General features: G+C 41.3%; 1 protein-coding gene across 3 annotated transcripts in view; it reads right to left on the minus strand.

The window, feature by feature from the left end:
• The window catches only part of fgd4a (FYVE, RhoGEF and PH domain containing 4a), a 178,736-nt gene that overhangs the window by 15,657 nt on the left and 144,397 nt on the right, over nt 1-18,682 (minus strand). For all 3 annotated transcript variants that reach the window (XM_060923681.1, XM_060923682.1, XM_060923683.1), the window contains 4 exons: nt 6,939-7,025; nt 5,769-5,914; nt 4,385-4,541; nt 4,104-4,242 (listed from right to left, as the gene is read on the minus strand). In XM_060923681.1, coding sequence (XP_060779664.1) covers nt 4,104-4,242; nt 4,385-4,541; nt 5,769-5,914; nt 6,939-7,025 — 529 coding nt within the window. The remainder of the gene's footprint in view (nt 1-4,103; nt 4,243-4,384; nt 4,542-5,768; nt 5,915-6,938; nt 7,026-18,682) is intronic.

Raw genomic sequence — 18,682 nt, forward strand, 5'->3', positions numbered from 1 at the left:
AAACCAAATATAGAGTTGACTTTTTTTTTTAAAAACCAAATTTTTTTTTTCAAAATATATTTATTGGTCTTTTTGCATTACAGGACACTAACAATTGAACTACTGTCACAGATAGAACCTAACATTCTCTCTCTCACACACACCTAAACTTGCACAATCCACATATCAATGCACAATTTTGCAAAATTAAAAAATCAATGTAAAATTTGAAATTAAATATTTAAACTTCAATATAATAAGGATCACACTTTAAAAAAAACCCCATGCATAATAAAATTAAATAAATTAAAGTTTACATTTCAGACTATAATGCTCATACAGTGCCTTGAAAAAGTATTCATACCCTTTGAACTTTTTCACATTTTTCCACCTTACAACCACGAACTTAAAAGTTTTTAACTGATATTTTATGTGATACACCAACACAGAGTAGCACATAATTGTGAAGTGAAACGAAAATGATAAATGGTCTTCAAAAATTTTAAACAAATAAAAATCTGAAAAATGTGGTGTGCATTAGTATTCAGCCCCCTGTACTCTGATACCTCTAAATACAATCCAGTGCAATCAATTGCCTTCAGAAGTCATCTAATTAGTTAATAGAGTCCTACTGTGTGTAATTTACTCTCAGCATAAATACACTTGTTCTGTGAAGGCCTCAGTGGTTTATTAGAGAACACTGAAGAACAAACAGCATCATGAAGACCAAAGAACTCACCAGACAGGTCAGGGATAAAGTTCTGGAGAAGTTTAAAGCAGGGTTAGGTTATAAAAAAATATCCTGAACATCTCAAGAAGCACTGTTCAATCCATCATTCAAAAATGGAAAAAGTATGGCACAACTGCAAACCTACCAAGACATGGCCATCCACCTAAACTGACAGAGCGAGCAAGGAGAGCACTGGTCAGAGAAGTAGCCAAGAGGCCCATGATCACTCTGGAGGAGCTGCAGAAACCCATAGCTCAGGTGGGAGAATCTGTGCACAGAACAACTATAAGTCGTACACTCCACAAATCTGGCCCTTTGGGAAGAGTAGCAAGAAGAAAGCCATTGTTGAAAGACAGGCGTAAGAAGTCCCGTTTGCAGTTTGCCAGAAGCCATGTAGGGGACACAGCAAACATGTGGAAGAAGGTGCTTTGGTCAGATGAGACCAAAGTTGAACTTTTTGGCCTAAATGCAAAGCGCTACGTGTGGCGGAAAACTAACACTGCTCATCACCCTGCACACACCATCCCCACTGTGAAACATGGTGGTGGCAGCATCATGCTATGGGGATGCTTTTCTTCAGCAGGGACAGGGAAGCTGATCAGAGTTGATGGGAAGATGGATGGAGCTAAATACAGGGCAATCCTGGAAGAAAACCTGTTGGAGGCTGCAAAAGACTTGAGACTGGGAAGGAGATTCACCTTCCAGCAAGACAATGACCCTAAACATACAGCCAGAGCTACAATGGAATGGTTTAGATCAAAGAATATTCATGTGTTAGAATGGCCCAGTCAAAGTCCAGACCTAAATCCCATTGAGCATCTGTGGCAAGACTTGAAAATTGCTGTTCACAGACGCTCTCCATCCAATCTGGCTGAGCTTGAGCTATTTTGCAAAGAAGAATGGGCAAAAATTTCAGTGTCTAGATGTGCAAAGCTGGTAGAGACATACCACAAAAGACTTGCAGCTGTAATTGCAGCAAAAGGTGGCTCTACAAAGTATTGATGCAGGGGGGCTGAATACTAATGCACACCACATTTTTCAGATTTTTATTTGTTTAAAATTCTGAAGACCATTTATCATTTTCGTTTCACTTCACAATTATGTGCTACTCTGTGTTGGTCGATCACATAAAATCTCAATAAAAAACTTTTAAGTTCGTGGTTGTAAGGTGGAAAAATGTGAAAAAGTTCAAGGGGTATGAATACTTTTGCAAGGCACTGTATATGGTTCCCAGAGATGAACAAACTGTTTTCCCTTAGCAATATACGTTAGTGTTTCTAGACCAAGGCACTCTCAAAGTTCCTTTATCCACTGTTTCATAGAGGCGCCTCTACACACTTCCAATTAAGTGCAATCACTCTCCTGGCTTGTAAAAGTCCAGTAGTTTAGTCTGTTTCTGCATTTGTATGAAGTTCAGTGGATAGATTCCAAGTACACACAGCTTAGCATTTAGTGGTATGTTAATATGAAAGACCTCTGACAGACAATTTATAACATCTTTCCAGAACTTCTGAATCTTTGGACATTCCCATAAACAGTGAAATAGGGTTCCCTGTTATTTAGACATTTAGTACAAGTGTCTGGAATGTTGGTGAAGTTTGACAGGGGTCATGTACGTCCTCATCAACCATTTATACTGGAGGAGCTTAAACCTTATATTTATTGTTTGTGCCTTTAAACAAGCCTTATTCCAATCCATTTCAGTTATGTCTTCTTGTATAAATTTATTTATTTTTCAAGCATTTATTTCTAGAAAGAAGCAAAATTATCTGCCAATAGAATAATGATAATAAAAATGTCTTGAAATAGGTTTAATAATCTCTACAATAAACCAAATACTTTCAACCTCAGAATATGAAATACTAGATAAATTTAACAATATTCTAATATTTTCACTTGGCAAGATGTCAGTTTTTGCAGCGTTCTATGGCTATGGCAGAGCAAGAAAACAGCCGCCAATATCTCATCTCATCTCATTATCTGTAGCCGCTTTATCCTGTTCTACAGGGTCGCAGGCAAGCTGGAGCCTATCCCAGCTGACTACGGGCGAAAGGCGGGGTACACCCTGGACAAGTCGCCAGGTCATCACAGGGCTGACACACAGACACAGACAACCATTCACACTCACGGTCAATTTAGAGTCACCAGTTAACCTAACCTGCATGTCTTTGGACTGTGGGGGAAACCGGAGCACCTGGAGGAAACCCACGTGGACACGGGGAGAACATGCAAACTCTGCACAGAAAGGCCCTCGCCGGTCACGGGGCTCGAACCCGGACCTTCTTGCTGTAAGGCGACAGCGCTAACCGCTACACCACCGTGCCGCCCCCAGCCGCCAATATACGTAATATTAAATATTATTATATGGCACGAGCTACTTCTGGTAAAAGTTGTGCGCTCTGATTGGTTCCTTGGTGGGCAGTATTTTCCCCTAATGCCCGTGGGCAATTACGGACTTTCTTTCCAAAGTGCCAGCTTTCAAATGTTGCAAAAAACAAACAAAAACAAAAAATTTAATTGGAAATCAAAAACACTCAAAACACAAAAGACAAACAAGAGTCGCCGAGTTTTTCAAGAAAAGAGCAACGGCGAGCATTGAGAAACCGCTAACCGCTAACAGAAATTCAGCTTAGAAACCGCTAGCTGTTTATTCTGCACGCGTGACTCGACTACGTTACAAATATGGCGTGACTGAAAGCAGCGTCACGCCTCATTATAATGACCGGCAATTTTAATCTTAGAAATAAGAAAGCCATATAATAAACTCCTTATTAAAAACTCACTTGCTCGGTCTTTACGGGAAAATATCAGACCGAAGTCTTTTTGTACGGACCGAGCCTATCGGTCTGTACTGTCAAGATCTCGGTCTGATATTTTCCTGTAAAGACCTCGCAGTCAGTTAATAAGTAGTTATTAAAGACCTTAAGACAAACTATAGAGCGGCATCGGAATCAGAAAGACGAGGTCAGGCGTTGCGACTATATAACGGACAACCATAAAAAAGGGATCTGTTTCAAAATATTGGAAACCGTGTTGTGTCACACACTCAGAGGAAAGTGCTATTTGCCCTCTTCTGCATACACAAGCTCACAGGTTGATTAAATGTCATAGTGACTGACAGGACAGAGAGTATCCCATCACATCCATCAAGACAGCACAGCCAATTTTGCTCCCTTGGCTTGGACACCTGTGATATCCCAATGATGGGGCGAGATCTCTTCTGTTCCACCACTCGGGAGCTCTGCATTATATTATTAAAGATGTTTTGCTCCTCATTTGGAGAGCAGGCTGAACGCATTGACCCACATGATTACAAAGACTACTGAATAGCTAGATTACTAGACTTGAAATGGTACGACCAAAAATCTAACCGGTGTCTTCAGAGAAGACTTACTCTCAGCATCCCGCTGGTCCATATGGTCCTGAGGAAGCTTCTTCAGGTAGTCTTTGAGGAGCATCTCGTATCTTGGTACTCTCTGTACTGGTTCCAGCATGTGATGCTGCAGCGTCAGGCACCCACACACTTCCTGCTTCTGTACTCAGGATAATAACCACAGAAAAGGAAGCTAAACAATTCACGAGAGGTCAAGGTTTGTAATATCCTTCTGGTTTTAAACATGAACAAATTAGCAATAATGTTTGTTTTGTTTTTTTTAAATGCACCAAAAATCTCACCTGGATGTCCTGAACAATGGCCTTAAACTGAGGTGAGCGGTCTGTCCACTGTTTCAGTAGCTCCATGGCGTTATCAAAGTTCTTCACGTATTCGGCATACATCTTCAGAAAGGGTGTAAGTTTCTGCAGAATGTCGCCGATTCGAGGCGTCGTCTCCCTGTGAAGACCGAGACGAGCTGATGATCGTACGCCAAAATCCAAAGAGGACAAAGTATGGCATGAAATAAATAATACAAGACAGTGAAAGCACATCAGAATGTATCCATCGTTAGACAGGAAGTAACCCTTGTGTCTTCAGAGGAAATTGCATTTATCAGAAGAAATATACTTGTGAGATCTGAGTCAAGACATGCAAAATTACAAAGGAATTGAAACCGTTTCAGGCAGTTTACCCCCTAACCACTGTGAAGGAACTGATCAGCAGACCAGAGAGAGACAGAACAGGTTTGGTTATTTGCAAGTTACTGCAAATAAAGGATATTGCATGCTCATAATCTTCCCAGCAATCATAACTAAACGTGAAATGTACCCTAAAGAAAATTTTAGGACACGCAGTAGTACGCTTAACGAGAAATGGTTTACAATTAAAGCTATACCACCTTTCAGATTTTTCAAATGTAGGTCATAAAAAGAATTTTCCCCGACACCTAATTATTTTTGTTTAGTGGCCTGAAAGCTACTGAATTCGAATCACAGACTTCCAATTTTATTAGGTTTTTTTTTTAAAAATAGAACAATTAATGAGTTTAAGGCCACATGGCCCTAAACTCTCCGCTATTTTTTCCTGCTTCACCATGACCCAATTCAAGATACCACGTCACGTATCGCGTGGTGGGCTTTCCCCGTTCATGCAAGAAATTGTGGGATACAAATTTGAAACAGGAGAGAAAAATGGAGGACGTGAGTGTGCGAATGAAACGTGAAAGACCGACTACAGTAACGGAAAGCAAGAAGAAAAGACATTATGTTACATCCGAAGGAAAGGAAACGCAGGACCAAACTAATAAATACCGGCGGTCAGCGAGCGCATCGGTGTGATCAGCTGTTCGTTTAGCGACAGAATGATGTAACCGTCGGTGCACGGTCAAAGGTAAACCTGCGCATGCGCACACGGACTTCCTCTGTCTGCTTGACTGTGCAAAGCGAGTGATTTCATGCGCGTTATTTGCTCGGGAATTGCCTCAAATTAAATAACTTCCCAGCCACAGAATGCCCTGATATTTTGTGCGATATTACAGAAATAAACATCTATCACAATGACTAAATTTCAGAGGAAACTAAATTTCACCGATTTTATGAAATCGAAAGGCCGTCTGGCTTTAATTGAATTCAAGGATAAAGCTGGAGAGTGAAGGATAAAACTGTAGGCTCTCTCCTCTCTCACCATTCTCCCATGCGTTTCTCCAGGTCTGGCAGCAGAAACTGGCTGTGGAAGGTGTTGATGGAGGAGATATTGGAGAAGATGTTCTTCACCACCTCCAAAGGGAAAGTGCCTTTTCCTGCCTCCTCCATCAGCTTGTCACAAAACACCTGCACAACAAGTAAAAGAGAAGGGGGAGTGGAAATATTACAAGTTATTTATAGTAGTTTTCCGCACAGCAAGTCGTCTGAATTCCATAGCCTTCAAAGTGGATACTGTATAACGATGGAAAAATTATTCAAAAAGTTTATCATAACATAGAAATTATGCACATTTGTATTCAGAGGTTAGATGTAACTATAAACTTGCTTTATTTTTTTTAAAATAGCCTCTTGCTTTTATGTTATGTTGCACTGGATCACAGTTGACAGCGAACAGAGGAGTGGGGGTGGGGTGGGGGGAGATCTGTTTCTTCAGTCCATATTTTCTAGCCCCAGATTTGTTTCAGGCTTAAAGGAAAGAGCTGTCCAGTGACGCTCTGAATACAGAGAACGTTCTGGCATAAATATTGATGTAAATTTTGAACGCAAGTCACCAATTCTGAATATGGCCTTTTAATATCCATCCGTCCATCATCTGTAGCCGCTTATCCTGTACAGGGTCGCAGGCAAGCTGGAGCCTATCCCAGCTGACTATGGGCGAGAGGCGGGGTACACCCTGGACAAGTTGCCAGGTCATCGCGGGGCCTTTTAACACATCATCTCATCTCATTATCTCTAGCCGCTTTATCCTGTTCTACAGGGTCGCAGGCAAGCTGGCGCCTATCCCAGCTGACTACGGGTGAAAGGCAGGGTACACCCTGGACAAGTCGCCAGGTCATTGCGGGGCCTTTTAACATTATGTATAAAATTCCAACTAGGGTTTGATTTTTTTTCCTTTCTTTACACAAGGTAGCATTTGTAATTTTCCCCCCAAATAATAAAGCTAATCGTAAGCCTTGGTTGTTTTCCCCCCAATTTATCTTCTATACTCAATGACAATGAGCTGAATTTGTGTATTACTCATTACATCCTGTTTTTGATTAAATAAACCAAATAAAATGTATGCAAAATACCTCGGAAAAACCTGCTGCCAATAATGGAGCCAATTTTGAGACATTTCTTTTTTCGACCCATGAAACACAGCTACACTTACCTGTAATAAGTTTAGTCTTGCAACATAAGCCTTCTCGGTCTGCAGAAGCTCATTTGCGATTTTGTACAGCTTCTGTTTGTTGGTCTCCTAAAACAACAAGGAGATCGATCAAAATCTCGACCTATAGTACTGTAGGCATACCAGGTGAAAATTCAAATTCAGTCAAAATTGCTTGAAACTGCGCTCACTGAATTCAGAATTGAACACAGAACAGCATACTTTTTTACAGAATTAATATGTTTATCTGTTCTTGAGATGTTACAAATCAAAGATTGAAAAAAAAATTGCTTAATTTTTAGAAAGCTGCTGTAATATTCTGTATGAGGATCACATGGTCCAAATGGGCCTCATTAACCAATGAGATCAAATGTTTTTTCTTAATAACTTTTTTTATTTTTCAAGATATTTACATGGAAATTGGCAGGAATGTAGATAGTTGTATACTGAATACAAAATAATTTAAAAAAACATTAGTAAAAACAAGTTAGCATGTAATTAGTATTAATTATGCTAATTAGGGGAAAGCATTACACCCATTTAACCCTCATTTATACATCACAAAGAAGGAGAAATCAATGTTAATTATAAAATATGCAAAAATAAGCACTGAATGTCATTCACATCGACCATTCTCTCTCAAAATAAAATGGTAATAAAGGATTATTTCTAATCCCCTCTTTGTGCTCTATAGCCCTTTGTATTTCTCAAAAGTAGGGCCTACTACTGTTTATATTAAAGAATATAAATGATAACATTCACAGCTGTCAAGGCGAACCTCGAAAAATCTGTGTGAGCCACATCCAATAAACAACTCCAATTTCACTGAACGGAAATTGACACTCACGTTTCTGACTTCCGGTTTTTAAGATCTCAATATTTTTTCATCAAAACAGCTACAGTTACATTCTAAAAATTTTTTTTTTTACATGAATCAGTTTGATGTGAAAAAATAAGTAGGTAAAGCTATGAAAACTCATTTCAGAGTCTCCCGTGAATCATAACATCAAAACTAGCGGATGGAAAATTTTGCTGAATAATTCATCAGAAACAGTGAGAGAACATGCCTATAAAAGTTATCTGATTGATATTCACGAGTACTCCAGTCAGAAACCGATCAGGAGAGAGAAGGAGAGCCTGACCGCTTTCCCGTGACTCAAAAATCACCGGCAGTTTCCTGACGTCCCACGAGCAGAGCGTTTTTACTCTGTTGTACCAGATTCAACTTGCTGCTACTCCCAAAAGTACTGAACAGATCTTAACGAGATACGTTTCTTAGGAAAGCAGAGATTATAAGCTTTTTAATGATTGTATTCATGATAGAAAATATTCAAGAGTTAAGCAATGACAGATTTGGAAATTTAGATGAGCGTCTGCATGCACAATTTTCACAGCACGGGCAGCGAGCATCAGATATGCCTACCTATAGAATAGCCCCTCTCTCTCTCTCTCTCTCTCTGTGGCAGAGCTGCTTTTATTACAGCTTAGTACAATGTGGGCTGAAATGTGTTACTGAATTCTCATAGAAGGATTCAGTCAGAGTACAGTTGACTCCGACAGTGAGAAGAAGTAGGAAGTGACAGCTTAATTCGAAACCTTTGAGCTGTATCTGTTAGTCAGGGCTCAGTAGGCTAACAGTCACCAGTGGTTTTTTTTTTTTTAAACTTCTCCAACCAGAGGACAAAGAACCTACTCGCTATATATAAACAAAACATGCTTCACAGCAGCTTCACCTCTGTATACTGTAACTCACATACCCTACGCTTTCTACACCTTACTCTCTGCTGGACCACACATGGCTTTTAGTAGTCATCAGATTAATTCACGTGGTTGACGTGCACGAACATCTGTTCTGAATCAGTAACACTCTTACTAAGCACACACCCACACACCTCATGCCAAGAAGATACCAGACAGAATATCTGACATATAATGGGATAAGAAACATGACGGATCATCGTCAGAGAATTGACATTTTGTCCAGAGCACAAATACGATACCACCTCAGACACTTTCTTAGACTATGAATAAGACTTATATATATGTATATACACCACCGTTCAAAAGTTTGGGGTCACTTTGAAATGTCCTTATTTTTGAAAGAAAAGCACTGTTCTTTTCAATGAAGATCACTTTAAACTAATCAGAAATCCACTCTATACATTGCTAATGTGGTAAATGACTATTCCAGCTGCAAATGTCTGGTTTTTGGTGCAATATCTCCATAGGTGTATAGAGGCCCATTTCCAGCAACTCTCACTCCAGTGTTCTAATGGTACAATGTGTTTGCTCATTGCCTCAGAAGGCTAATGGATGATTAGAAAACCCTTGTACAATCATGTTAGCGCAGCTGAAAACAGTTGAGCTCTTTAGAGAAGCTATAAAACTGACCTTCCTTTGAGCAGATTGAGTTTCTGGAGCATCACATTTGTGGGGTCGATTAAATGCTCAAAATGGCCAGAAAAATGGCTTGACTATATTTTCTATTCATTTTACAACTTATGGTGGGAAATAAAAGTGTGACTTTTCATGGAAAACACTAAATTGTCTGGGTGACCCCAAACTTTTGAACGGTAGTGTACACACACTTGTGATTAATGGTGTGGGACTGGGCAGCACACTGGAGACTTTCCCAGTAAGCTAGATAATACATTAATGATTTGTCGACCCCTGAGTCATGGTGACTCAAGGCTGAGGAAAGAAGAAGAAGAAAAAAAAAAAAATACTTGGGTGCCTCCAGAGAGAGTAGCCTGAAAAAGTAGACCAGTCTAGAAATCTAGACGAATCAGAATCCACAGTGACGGACTTACACATATTTTATCAGCAGCTCATATTACATTCTCAAGGTCTTAGGATTGTCTTTAGCTATTGTTTGTTAACTCCCAACTTCGAATGCCTTTACGCTTCACAGTTTGAGTCTAAAGTCATGTGAATAGATAATTATAAAGCCTTGAGGGCAGGAAAACACAAAAGGTGCACAGTTCAAGCTGAATTCCATCCTTCAACACGTTTATGAGCAAGACGTAGGGCTGTGAATAGTCTGCATGCTAAGGATGTCACAGCTGAATGGGAAGCTGGACTCCAAAGGCCAAAGCCAAAGTTCACTCACACACACAATGATTTTATTCCAGTGGTTCCTATACCACACACACACACACACACACACGTACACAGAGCCATTGTTGCATTGTTGCTAGCTAAGGGCTGTAGAGAGAACTTCCTGGTGTAGAAAGACAAAGTACAGTGCTGCTCCAAGTGTCAGTGGGGTGGGGGGGAATTAAACATGAACCCTACCACTGTGCCCTTGGAGACAATAGAAACCACTTGCAAAAAAAAAATCCACAGAAGAAGAAATGGTAGCATTGTCAGCATGGTGTGTGAATTCTGGCTCTGACAGTTCCTCAAACTCCGCTACATTATACTCATGTTCATAACTGCTCTCGACTAGAGCTGTGTGTGGGACTAAAGACAGTTTGTTGTTTTTTTAAAATCCTTTGTTTGTGCCGACCGACAATTTTGTCACAGGGATTGAGATAAAACTAGTCGTCCAGTTTAAACCACAAATGTTCATTAAAGCTAGACGGCATTTCGATTTCATAAAATCAGTGAAATTTATTTCCCTCTGAAATTTAGTCATTGTGATATACAGTGGGGCTTGAAAGTTTGTGAACCCTTTAGAATTTTCTATATTTCTGCATAAATATGACCTAAAGCATCATCAGATTTTCACACAAGTCCTAAAAGTAGATAAAGAGAACCCAGTTAACAAATGAGACAAAAATATTATACTTGGTCATTTATTTATTGAGAAAAATGATCCAATATTACACATCTGTGAGTAGCAAAAGTATGTGAATCTTTGCTTTCAGTATCTGGTGTGACCCCCTTGTGCAGCAAAAACTGCAACTAAATGTTTCCGGTAACTGTTGATCAGTTCTGCACACCGGCTTGGAGGAATTTTAGCCCATTCCTCTGTACAGAACAGCTTCAACTCTGGGATGTTGTTGGGTTTCCTCACATGAACTGCTCGCTTCAGGTCCTTCCACAACATCTCGATTGGATTAAGGTCAGGACTTTGACTTGGCCGTTCCAAGACATTAACTTTATTCTTCTTTAACCATTCTTTGGTAGAACGACTTGTGTGCTTAGGGTCGTTGTCTTGCTGCATGACCCACCTTCTCTTGAGATTCAGTTCATGGACAGATATCCTGACATTTTCCTTTAGAACTGGCTGGTATACCGTAAAATACCAAATAATACCCCGGGCGATTATTTGTCTCAATCACGTAAGAGACCCGGCGCGTATTAGAGACTAGGCGGCTATTTGGAACAGGCGATTAATTCCTTCTTCACAAACACCTTCCCCAAAATCTACCTCAAAACGGGGAAAAAAAAAATCATTCTCAGATAGGCCTACTTTTAACCAGTATAACTTACAGTTTGTTTAGAGTTAGATTACAGATAGCACGGTGCCGACTTCGGGGAATTTTGAAGACGCAGAATGCATCTTCGCATGGCACAGTCGGGGTGGATAAAGGATAAATCACACACCTTTTCCTGTTAATGACTAGTTAAGCGCATGCTTTACAAAATAATCAAGAAACCACACCATTGTCTGTGCGCAGCACTGTGATTGAATTACTCTGCAAAGTTATGGTCACTTGCTATCACCCTCACCCATGCAGCCTCCACCCTTTGCGCTTCGCGATGTCTGTCAATCTGAAATTGCACGGAGGGCGCGACGTTGAAGCAACATAATTAGGGTGCGAAGTGTCAAACCAAAGGGTTTTTTCTTATGCTGAAAAATAAGTGACCTGCAGTGGCTACATACTGTCATCTTGCATCACGTTTCTCTCCAAGACGTCTCCCTATTTGGCGGATATGAGCCTATTCCCCGAGTGAGTTGGTACGGTGGCTCGACCCCGTAGAAAACTTAAAGTTCTGATGAAAGTTAGTTGAATAGGTTACTGACTTGTAGGCCTACATGTTGCCTGCCTGACGCGTGCTTCTGCCCAACTTGCACGACAGATTACTTGTTGAAAAGGCCCCTTGGATTAGATTGGCCGCGAGCAGACTGAAATGCATGTTAGAACGCTTTCACCTTTTTTGTAAAGCGTCTTCCAGATCCGAATGGGTAAGGGCAAGTGAAATGGTATAAGGTCTTTAATAAAACTCAGTGTGTGCTTTGACGCATGCATTCGGCAATTTAGGTCGTTTAACAGAAGCAGCAGTCCAACCTTGGAAACCCGCAGTCCTCAATGTCACCACACACGCTGGCTTTCGTTGGGTATACCCAAAGGGGTGGCTAAGACATCTGTCAAAAGTTACGGAGTTGCATTCCTCAAGAAATATTACGGTAGACCAAGATTATAACATTGAAATGGCATGTTTATTATCACGTAACAAAATGTTGTAAACAGTATTATAGAAATAATTTCATTCATTCATTCATTCATTCATTCATTCATTCATTCATATTGTTTCGGTAGAAAACTATGCAATGCAAAATCGTTTAAACACCAGAAAACCAGAAAAGTGCTGGGCCTCAAGATTCTAGATAGAACGTTCGGACGCTTTTTTTTTTTTTTTTAGACCCCGGCGAGTATTCGGAACCGGCCTTTATTTGTCACAACACACGCGTACACCCGGCTGTTAAAGGGAACTCGGCGGTTAATTGGAACTCGGCTATTATTTGGTATTTTACGGTAATTCAGAATTCATTGTTCCATCAATGATGGCAAGCCATCCTGGCCCAGATGCAACAAAACAGGCTCAAACCATGATACTACCACCATCATGTTTCACAGATGGGATAAGGTTCTTATGCTGGAATGCAGTGTTTTCCTTTCTCCAAACATAACACTTCTCATTTAAACCAAAAAGTTCTATTTTGGTCTCATCCATCCACAAAAAAGTTTTCCAATAGCCTTCTGGCTTGTCCACGTGATCTTTAGCAAACTGCAGATGAGCAGCAATGTTCTTTTTGGAGAGCAGTGGCTTTCTCCTTGCAACCCTGCCATGCACACCATTGTTGTTCAGTGTTCTCCTGATGGTGGACTCATGAACATTAGCCAACGTGAGAGAGGCCTTCAGTTGCTTAGAAGTTACCGTGGGGTCCTTTGTGACCTCGCCAACTATTACACGCCTTGCTCTTGGAGTGATCTTTGTTGGTCGACCACTCCTGGGGAGGGTAACAATGGTCTTGAATTTCCTCCATTTGTACACAATCTGTCTGACTGTGGATTGGTGGAGTCCAAACTCTTTAGAGATGGTTTTGTAACCTTTTCCAGCCTGATGAGCCTCAACAACGCTTTTTCTGAGATCCTCAGAAATCTCCTTTGTTCGTGCCATGATACACTTCCACAAACATGTGTTGTGAAGATCAGACTTTGATAGATCCCTGTTCTTTAAATAAAACAGGGTGCCCACTCACACCTGATTGTCATCCTATTGATTGAAAACACCTGACTCTAATTTCACCTTCAAATTAACTGCTAATCCTAGAGGTTCACATACTTTTGCCACTCACAGATATGTAATATTGGATCATTTTCCTCAATAAATAAATGACCAAGTATAATATTCTTGTCTCATTTGTTTAACTGGGTTCTCTTTATCTACTTTTAGGACTTGTGTGAAAATCTGATGATGTTTTAGGTCATATTTATGCAGAAATACAGAAAATTCTAAAGGGTTCACAAACTTTCAAGCACCACTAAGTTTATTTCTGTAATATCGCACAAAATATCAGGCCATTCTGTGGCTGGGAAGTTATTTAATTTGAGGCGATTCCTGAGCAAATAATGTGCATGAAATCGCTCGCTTTGCGCAGTCAAGCAGACAGAGGAAGTCCGTGTGCACATGCGCAGGTTTACCTTTGACCGTGCACTGACAGTTACATCATTCTGTCGCTAAACGAACAGCTGATCACACGGAGGTGCTCGCTGACCGCCGATATTTATTAGTTTGGTGCTGCGTTTCCTTTCCTTCGCAACATCATGCCTTTTCTTCTCGTTTTCTGTTACTGTAGTCGGTCTTTCACGTTTCATTCGCGCACTGACGTCCTCCATTTTTCTCTCCCGTTTCAAATTTGTATCCCACAATGCCTTGCGCGAACAGGGAAAGCCCAACATGTGATGCATGACGTAGTATCTTGAATTGGGTCATGGTGAAGCAGGAAAAAAATAGCAGACCCCCCCAAACAAACGAACTAATATATAGATTTAGGCACTGCCTAAAAGCGGAGCTCCCATCTGTTTCTGGGTTGTAGAATTTTCTTATAGCCTGTCTCTTGTTTTATTTCTTTACTGGCTAGCACTGGCCACTAGGCGGTGTGTATGACTGGTAATTACTAACACTGGCCACGAGGCGGTGTGTCTCATCTCATCTCATTATCTCTAGCCGCTTTATCCTGTTCTACAGGGTCGCAGGCAAGCTGGAGCCTATCCCAGCTGACTACGGGCGAAAGGCGGGGTACACCCTGGACAAGTCGCCAGGTCATCACAGGGCTGACACATAGACACAGACAACCATTCACACTCACATTCACACCTACGCTCAATTTAGAGTCACCAGTTAACCTAACCTGCATGTCTTTGGACTGTGGGGGAAACCAGAGCACCCGGAGGAAACCCACGCGGACACGGGGAGAACATGCAAACTCCGCACAGAAAGGCCCTCGCCGGCCACGGGGCTCGAACCCGGACCTTCTTGCTGTGAAGCGACAGCGCTAACCACTACATCACTGTGCCACCCGACGCGGTGTGTATGACTGGTAATTACTAACACTGGCCACTAGGCTGTGTCTCATCTCATTATCTGTAGCTGCTTTATCCTGTTCTACAGGGTCGCAGGCAAGCTGGAGCCTATCCCAGCTGACTACGGGTGAGAGGCGAGGTACACCCTGGACAAGTCGCCAGGTCATCACAGGGCTGACACAGACAACCATTCACACTCACATTCACACCTACGCTCAATTTAGAGTCACCAGTTAACCTAACCTGCATGTCTTTGGACTGTGGGGGAAACCGGAGCACCCGGAGGAAACCCACTCGGACACGAAGAGAACATGCAAACTCCGCACAGAAAGGCCCTCGCCGGCCACGGGGCTCGAACCTGGACCTTCTTGCTGTGAGGCAACAGCGCTAACCACTACAGGTGGTACACGTACAAACCACAAAAAAATCAACTCGATGGGTTTACCATTTTTTCTTAGGTATGGTGCTCCGCCCACGGTAAAATTGTTAGTCTGTGATTCAAATTCAGTAGCTTTTGGTTCACTAAACAAAAATTGGGTGTCTGGGAAAATTCTTTTTATGACCTAAACCTGAAAAATCTGAAGGGCAGTCTACCTTTAACCATAAATACATTACTGCTATATAATGGGTGCTATATTATTTACAACATACATTTAAAATACAAACACCACAAATACTTTAACAAAAATGTAATTATTTTTGTGTGTCTGCCTACAATATTTCCTCAAGAATTTAGTTGGTTTTATTTACCAATATAAAAACAAACCAGTCTAATTTAAACCACTGTGACCCAGAACAAATCAGGAACTAAGGAGGTGATGAATGAACTTTGTAAATGCATCATGCAGCACTACCTTGAATTTCATACCAGACCTCTTCACACCCACAAGGTTTGTATATGACGGCTCGCCCACATGAATGTAAAACCCTTTTCTTCTGTTGTTGTATTCTGTGGGATTGTGGGCCGTCTCATGCCTCTAGTCTCAACCGGATATCTGGCAAGCTTTCTGAACAAAATTCTGAACTAGAAAAGCACTCGGAGAGCACAGACCTCCGCCAAGAATCCTTTAAAACATTCTGGGATCCAGAAGGTGATCCGGATCACCGCCAAAATTTAATGGACTGTTACTTGTGCCCAGTCACACCTCTGGAAAAAATTTCAGAGCAATCCGTTCATAACTTTTTCCGTAATGTTGCTAACAGACAAACCAACAAACAAACACTACCGAAAACATAACCTCCTTGGCAGAGGTAATAAATATACTTGTATTAAGTTAAAGTACCAGTCAAAAGTTTGGACACAGCCTCTAATTCAGTGGTTTTTCTTTATTTTTATTAATTAAAAAAGACACTTAATGTCTTAAAGTAAATGATAAATGTCCTTTCTCTTTACTTAGTTGAGTGGTTTGTGACTTAATATGGATTACTACAGTTGTGGAATAGGGCTATTTACTCATCTCATCTCATTATCTCTAGCCACTTTATCCTGTTCTCCAGGGTCGCAGGCAAGCTGGAGCCTATCCCAGCTGACTACGAGCGAAAGGCGGGGCTACTTACTGTATTTTTATTATTTACTATTTGATCTCAAACACATTAAAGGAACAGTCCACCGTACTTCCATAATGAAATATGCTCTTATCTGAATTGAGACGAGCTGCTCCGTACCTCTCCGAGCTTTGCGCAACCTCCCAGTCAGTCAGACGCAGTCAGACGCACTGTCACTCCTGTTAGCAATGTAGCTAGGCTCAGTATGGCCAATGGTATTTTTTGGGGCTGTAGTTAGATGCGACCAAACTCTTCCGCGTTTTTCCTGTTTACATAGGTTTATATGACCAGTGACATGAAACAAGTTCAGTTACACAAATTGAAACGTAGCGATTTTCTATGCTATGGAAAGTCCGCACTATAATGACAGGCGTACTAACACCTTCTGCACGCTTCGACAGCGCATTGATATCTGAGCTCCGTATCAATGCGCTGCCGAAGCGCGCAGAAGGTGTTAGTACGCCTGTCATTATAGTGCGGACTTTCCATAGCATAGAAAATCGCTACGTTTCAATTTGTGTAACTGAACTTGTTTCATGTCACTGGTCATATAAACCTATGTAAACAGGAAAAACGTGGAAGAGTTTGGTCGCATCTAACTACAGCCCCAAAAAATACCATTGGCCATGCTGAGCCTAGCTACATTGCTAACAGGAGTGACAGCGCGTCTGACTGACTGGGAGGTCGCGCAAAGCTCTGAGAGGTACGGAGCAGCTCGTCTCAATTCAGATAAGAGCATATTTCATTATGGAAGTACGGTGGACTGTTCCTTTAAGGTGGCAAGAAATTGCACTAATTAACTTTTGACGATGCTCACAAAAGCATTTCAGATGACTACCTTATCAAGCTGGTTAAGATAATGCCAAGTGTGCGCAAAGGGTTATCAAGGTAAACACTGAAGAATTCAAAACATCAACCATTCTGTTTAACACTTTTTTGTTTACCACATAATTCCATCTGCTATTTCTTAGTTTTGATGTCTTCAGTATTGTTCTACAATGTAGAAAATAGTCAAAATACAGAAAAACCGATTAATGAGTAGGGGTGTACAAACTTTTGACTGGTACTGTATACCCATGTTAAAATATTTACTAAAAGTACAAAAGGTGTATACTTGAGGATGACGACCCAATGATAAGTAACAGTATAGATTTACTACCCTTTTCTATTGCGAGTGTATGAGCAGAAGCTATACGGGACACAATATGTGGAATTAAAACAAAGCCAGACAGACAGGAAATGAGAGCGTTCTAAAGAGGAAACAGGTATATACAGTAAAGGAGGGGCTAGTGCTGACCGAGAGAGAAAGCCAGAGAAAGAGATACTGTACACTGACCATCACACCTAAAATGTTCCCATTTCAAAACTATGGGTATGAACACAGAGTTGGCCCCGACTCTGCCGTTATAATCACCTCCACTCTTCTGCGAAGGCTTTCCATTAGATTTTGGAGCGTCGCTCTGGGAATCTGTGATCATTCAGCCACAAGAACATTAGCAAGGTCAGGTACTGATGTCAAATAACAAGGCCTTGTAATGCAATCATGTTCCAGTTCATCCCAAACGTGTACAATAGGGTTGAGGTCAGGATACTGTCCAGGACACCATCCCTGTCTCCAAAATCACTCACTACTCACTATATAGTGGACTATATAGTGAGCTCGCCATTTTGTAGTGCTGTCCGAATGTATAGTGAGAATTATTACACCCTATATAATGGACCCATAGTATCCCACAATGCACTGTGAAAAGTAGTGTACAACCGATGGTCACTAACCAGTCAATATATCCCATCATGCATTGCGGTTGTACTGAAAGAAAAGAAAAAAAAAAAAAGTGTGTTGGGGTGAATGAACAGAGGAATAACCACATTATAAATGGACATTCAGGTACAACTAAAAATAGTAAGAGAACAGAAAAAAGCTAAAATAATAGAATAAGACCAATAAAATACAAGATTAGAGTGCAGAGCGAGGAATTAATCATCTCATCTCATCTATCTCTAGCCGCTTTATCCTGTTCTACAGGGTCACAGGCGAGCTGGAGCCTATCCCAGCTGACTATGGGCGAAAGGCGGGGTACACCCTGGACAAGTCGCCAGGTCATCACAGGGCTGACACATAGACACAGACAACCATTCACACTCACATTCACACCTACGCTCAATTTAGAGTCACCAGTTAACCTAACCTGCATGTCTTTGGACTGTGGGGGAAACCGGAGCACCCGGAGGAAACCCACGCGGACACGGGGAGAACATGCAAACTCCGCACAGAAAGGCTCTCGCCGGCCACGGGGCTCGAACCCAGGACCTTCTTGCTGTGAGGCGACAGCGCTAACCACTACACCACCGTGCCGCCCCAGGAATTAATCAAAAGCCTTGAATTTGATTGAATAAAAGGCAGCGGCGAAGGAGAAAAAGTATTCAGCCTTGATTTAAAAGAAC

Source organism: Neoarius graeffei, chromosome 6 (genome assembly GCF_027579695.1).
Source record: "Neoarius graeffei isolate fNeoGra1 chromosome 6, fNeoGra1.pri, whole genome shotgun sequence".
In the NCBI taxonomy this organism is placed as follows: Eukaryota; Metazoa; Chordata; class Actinopteri; order Siluriformes; family Ariidae; genus Neoarius; species Neoarius graeffei.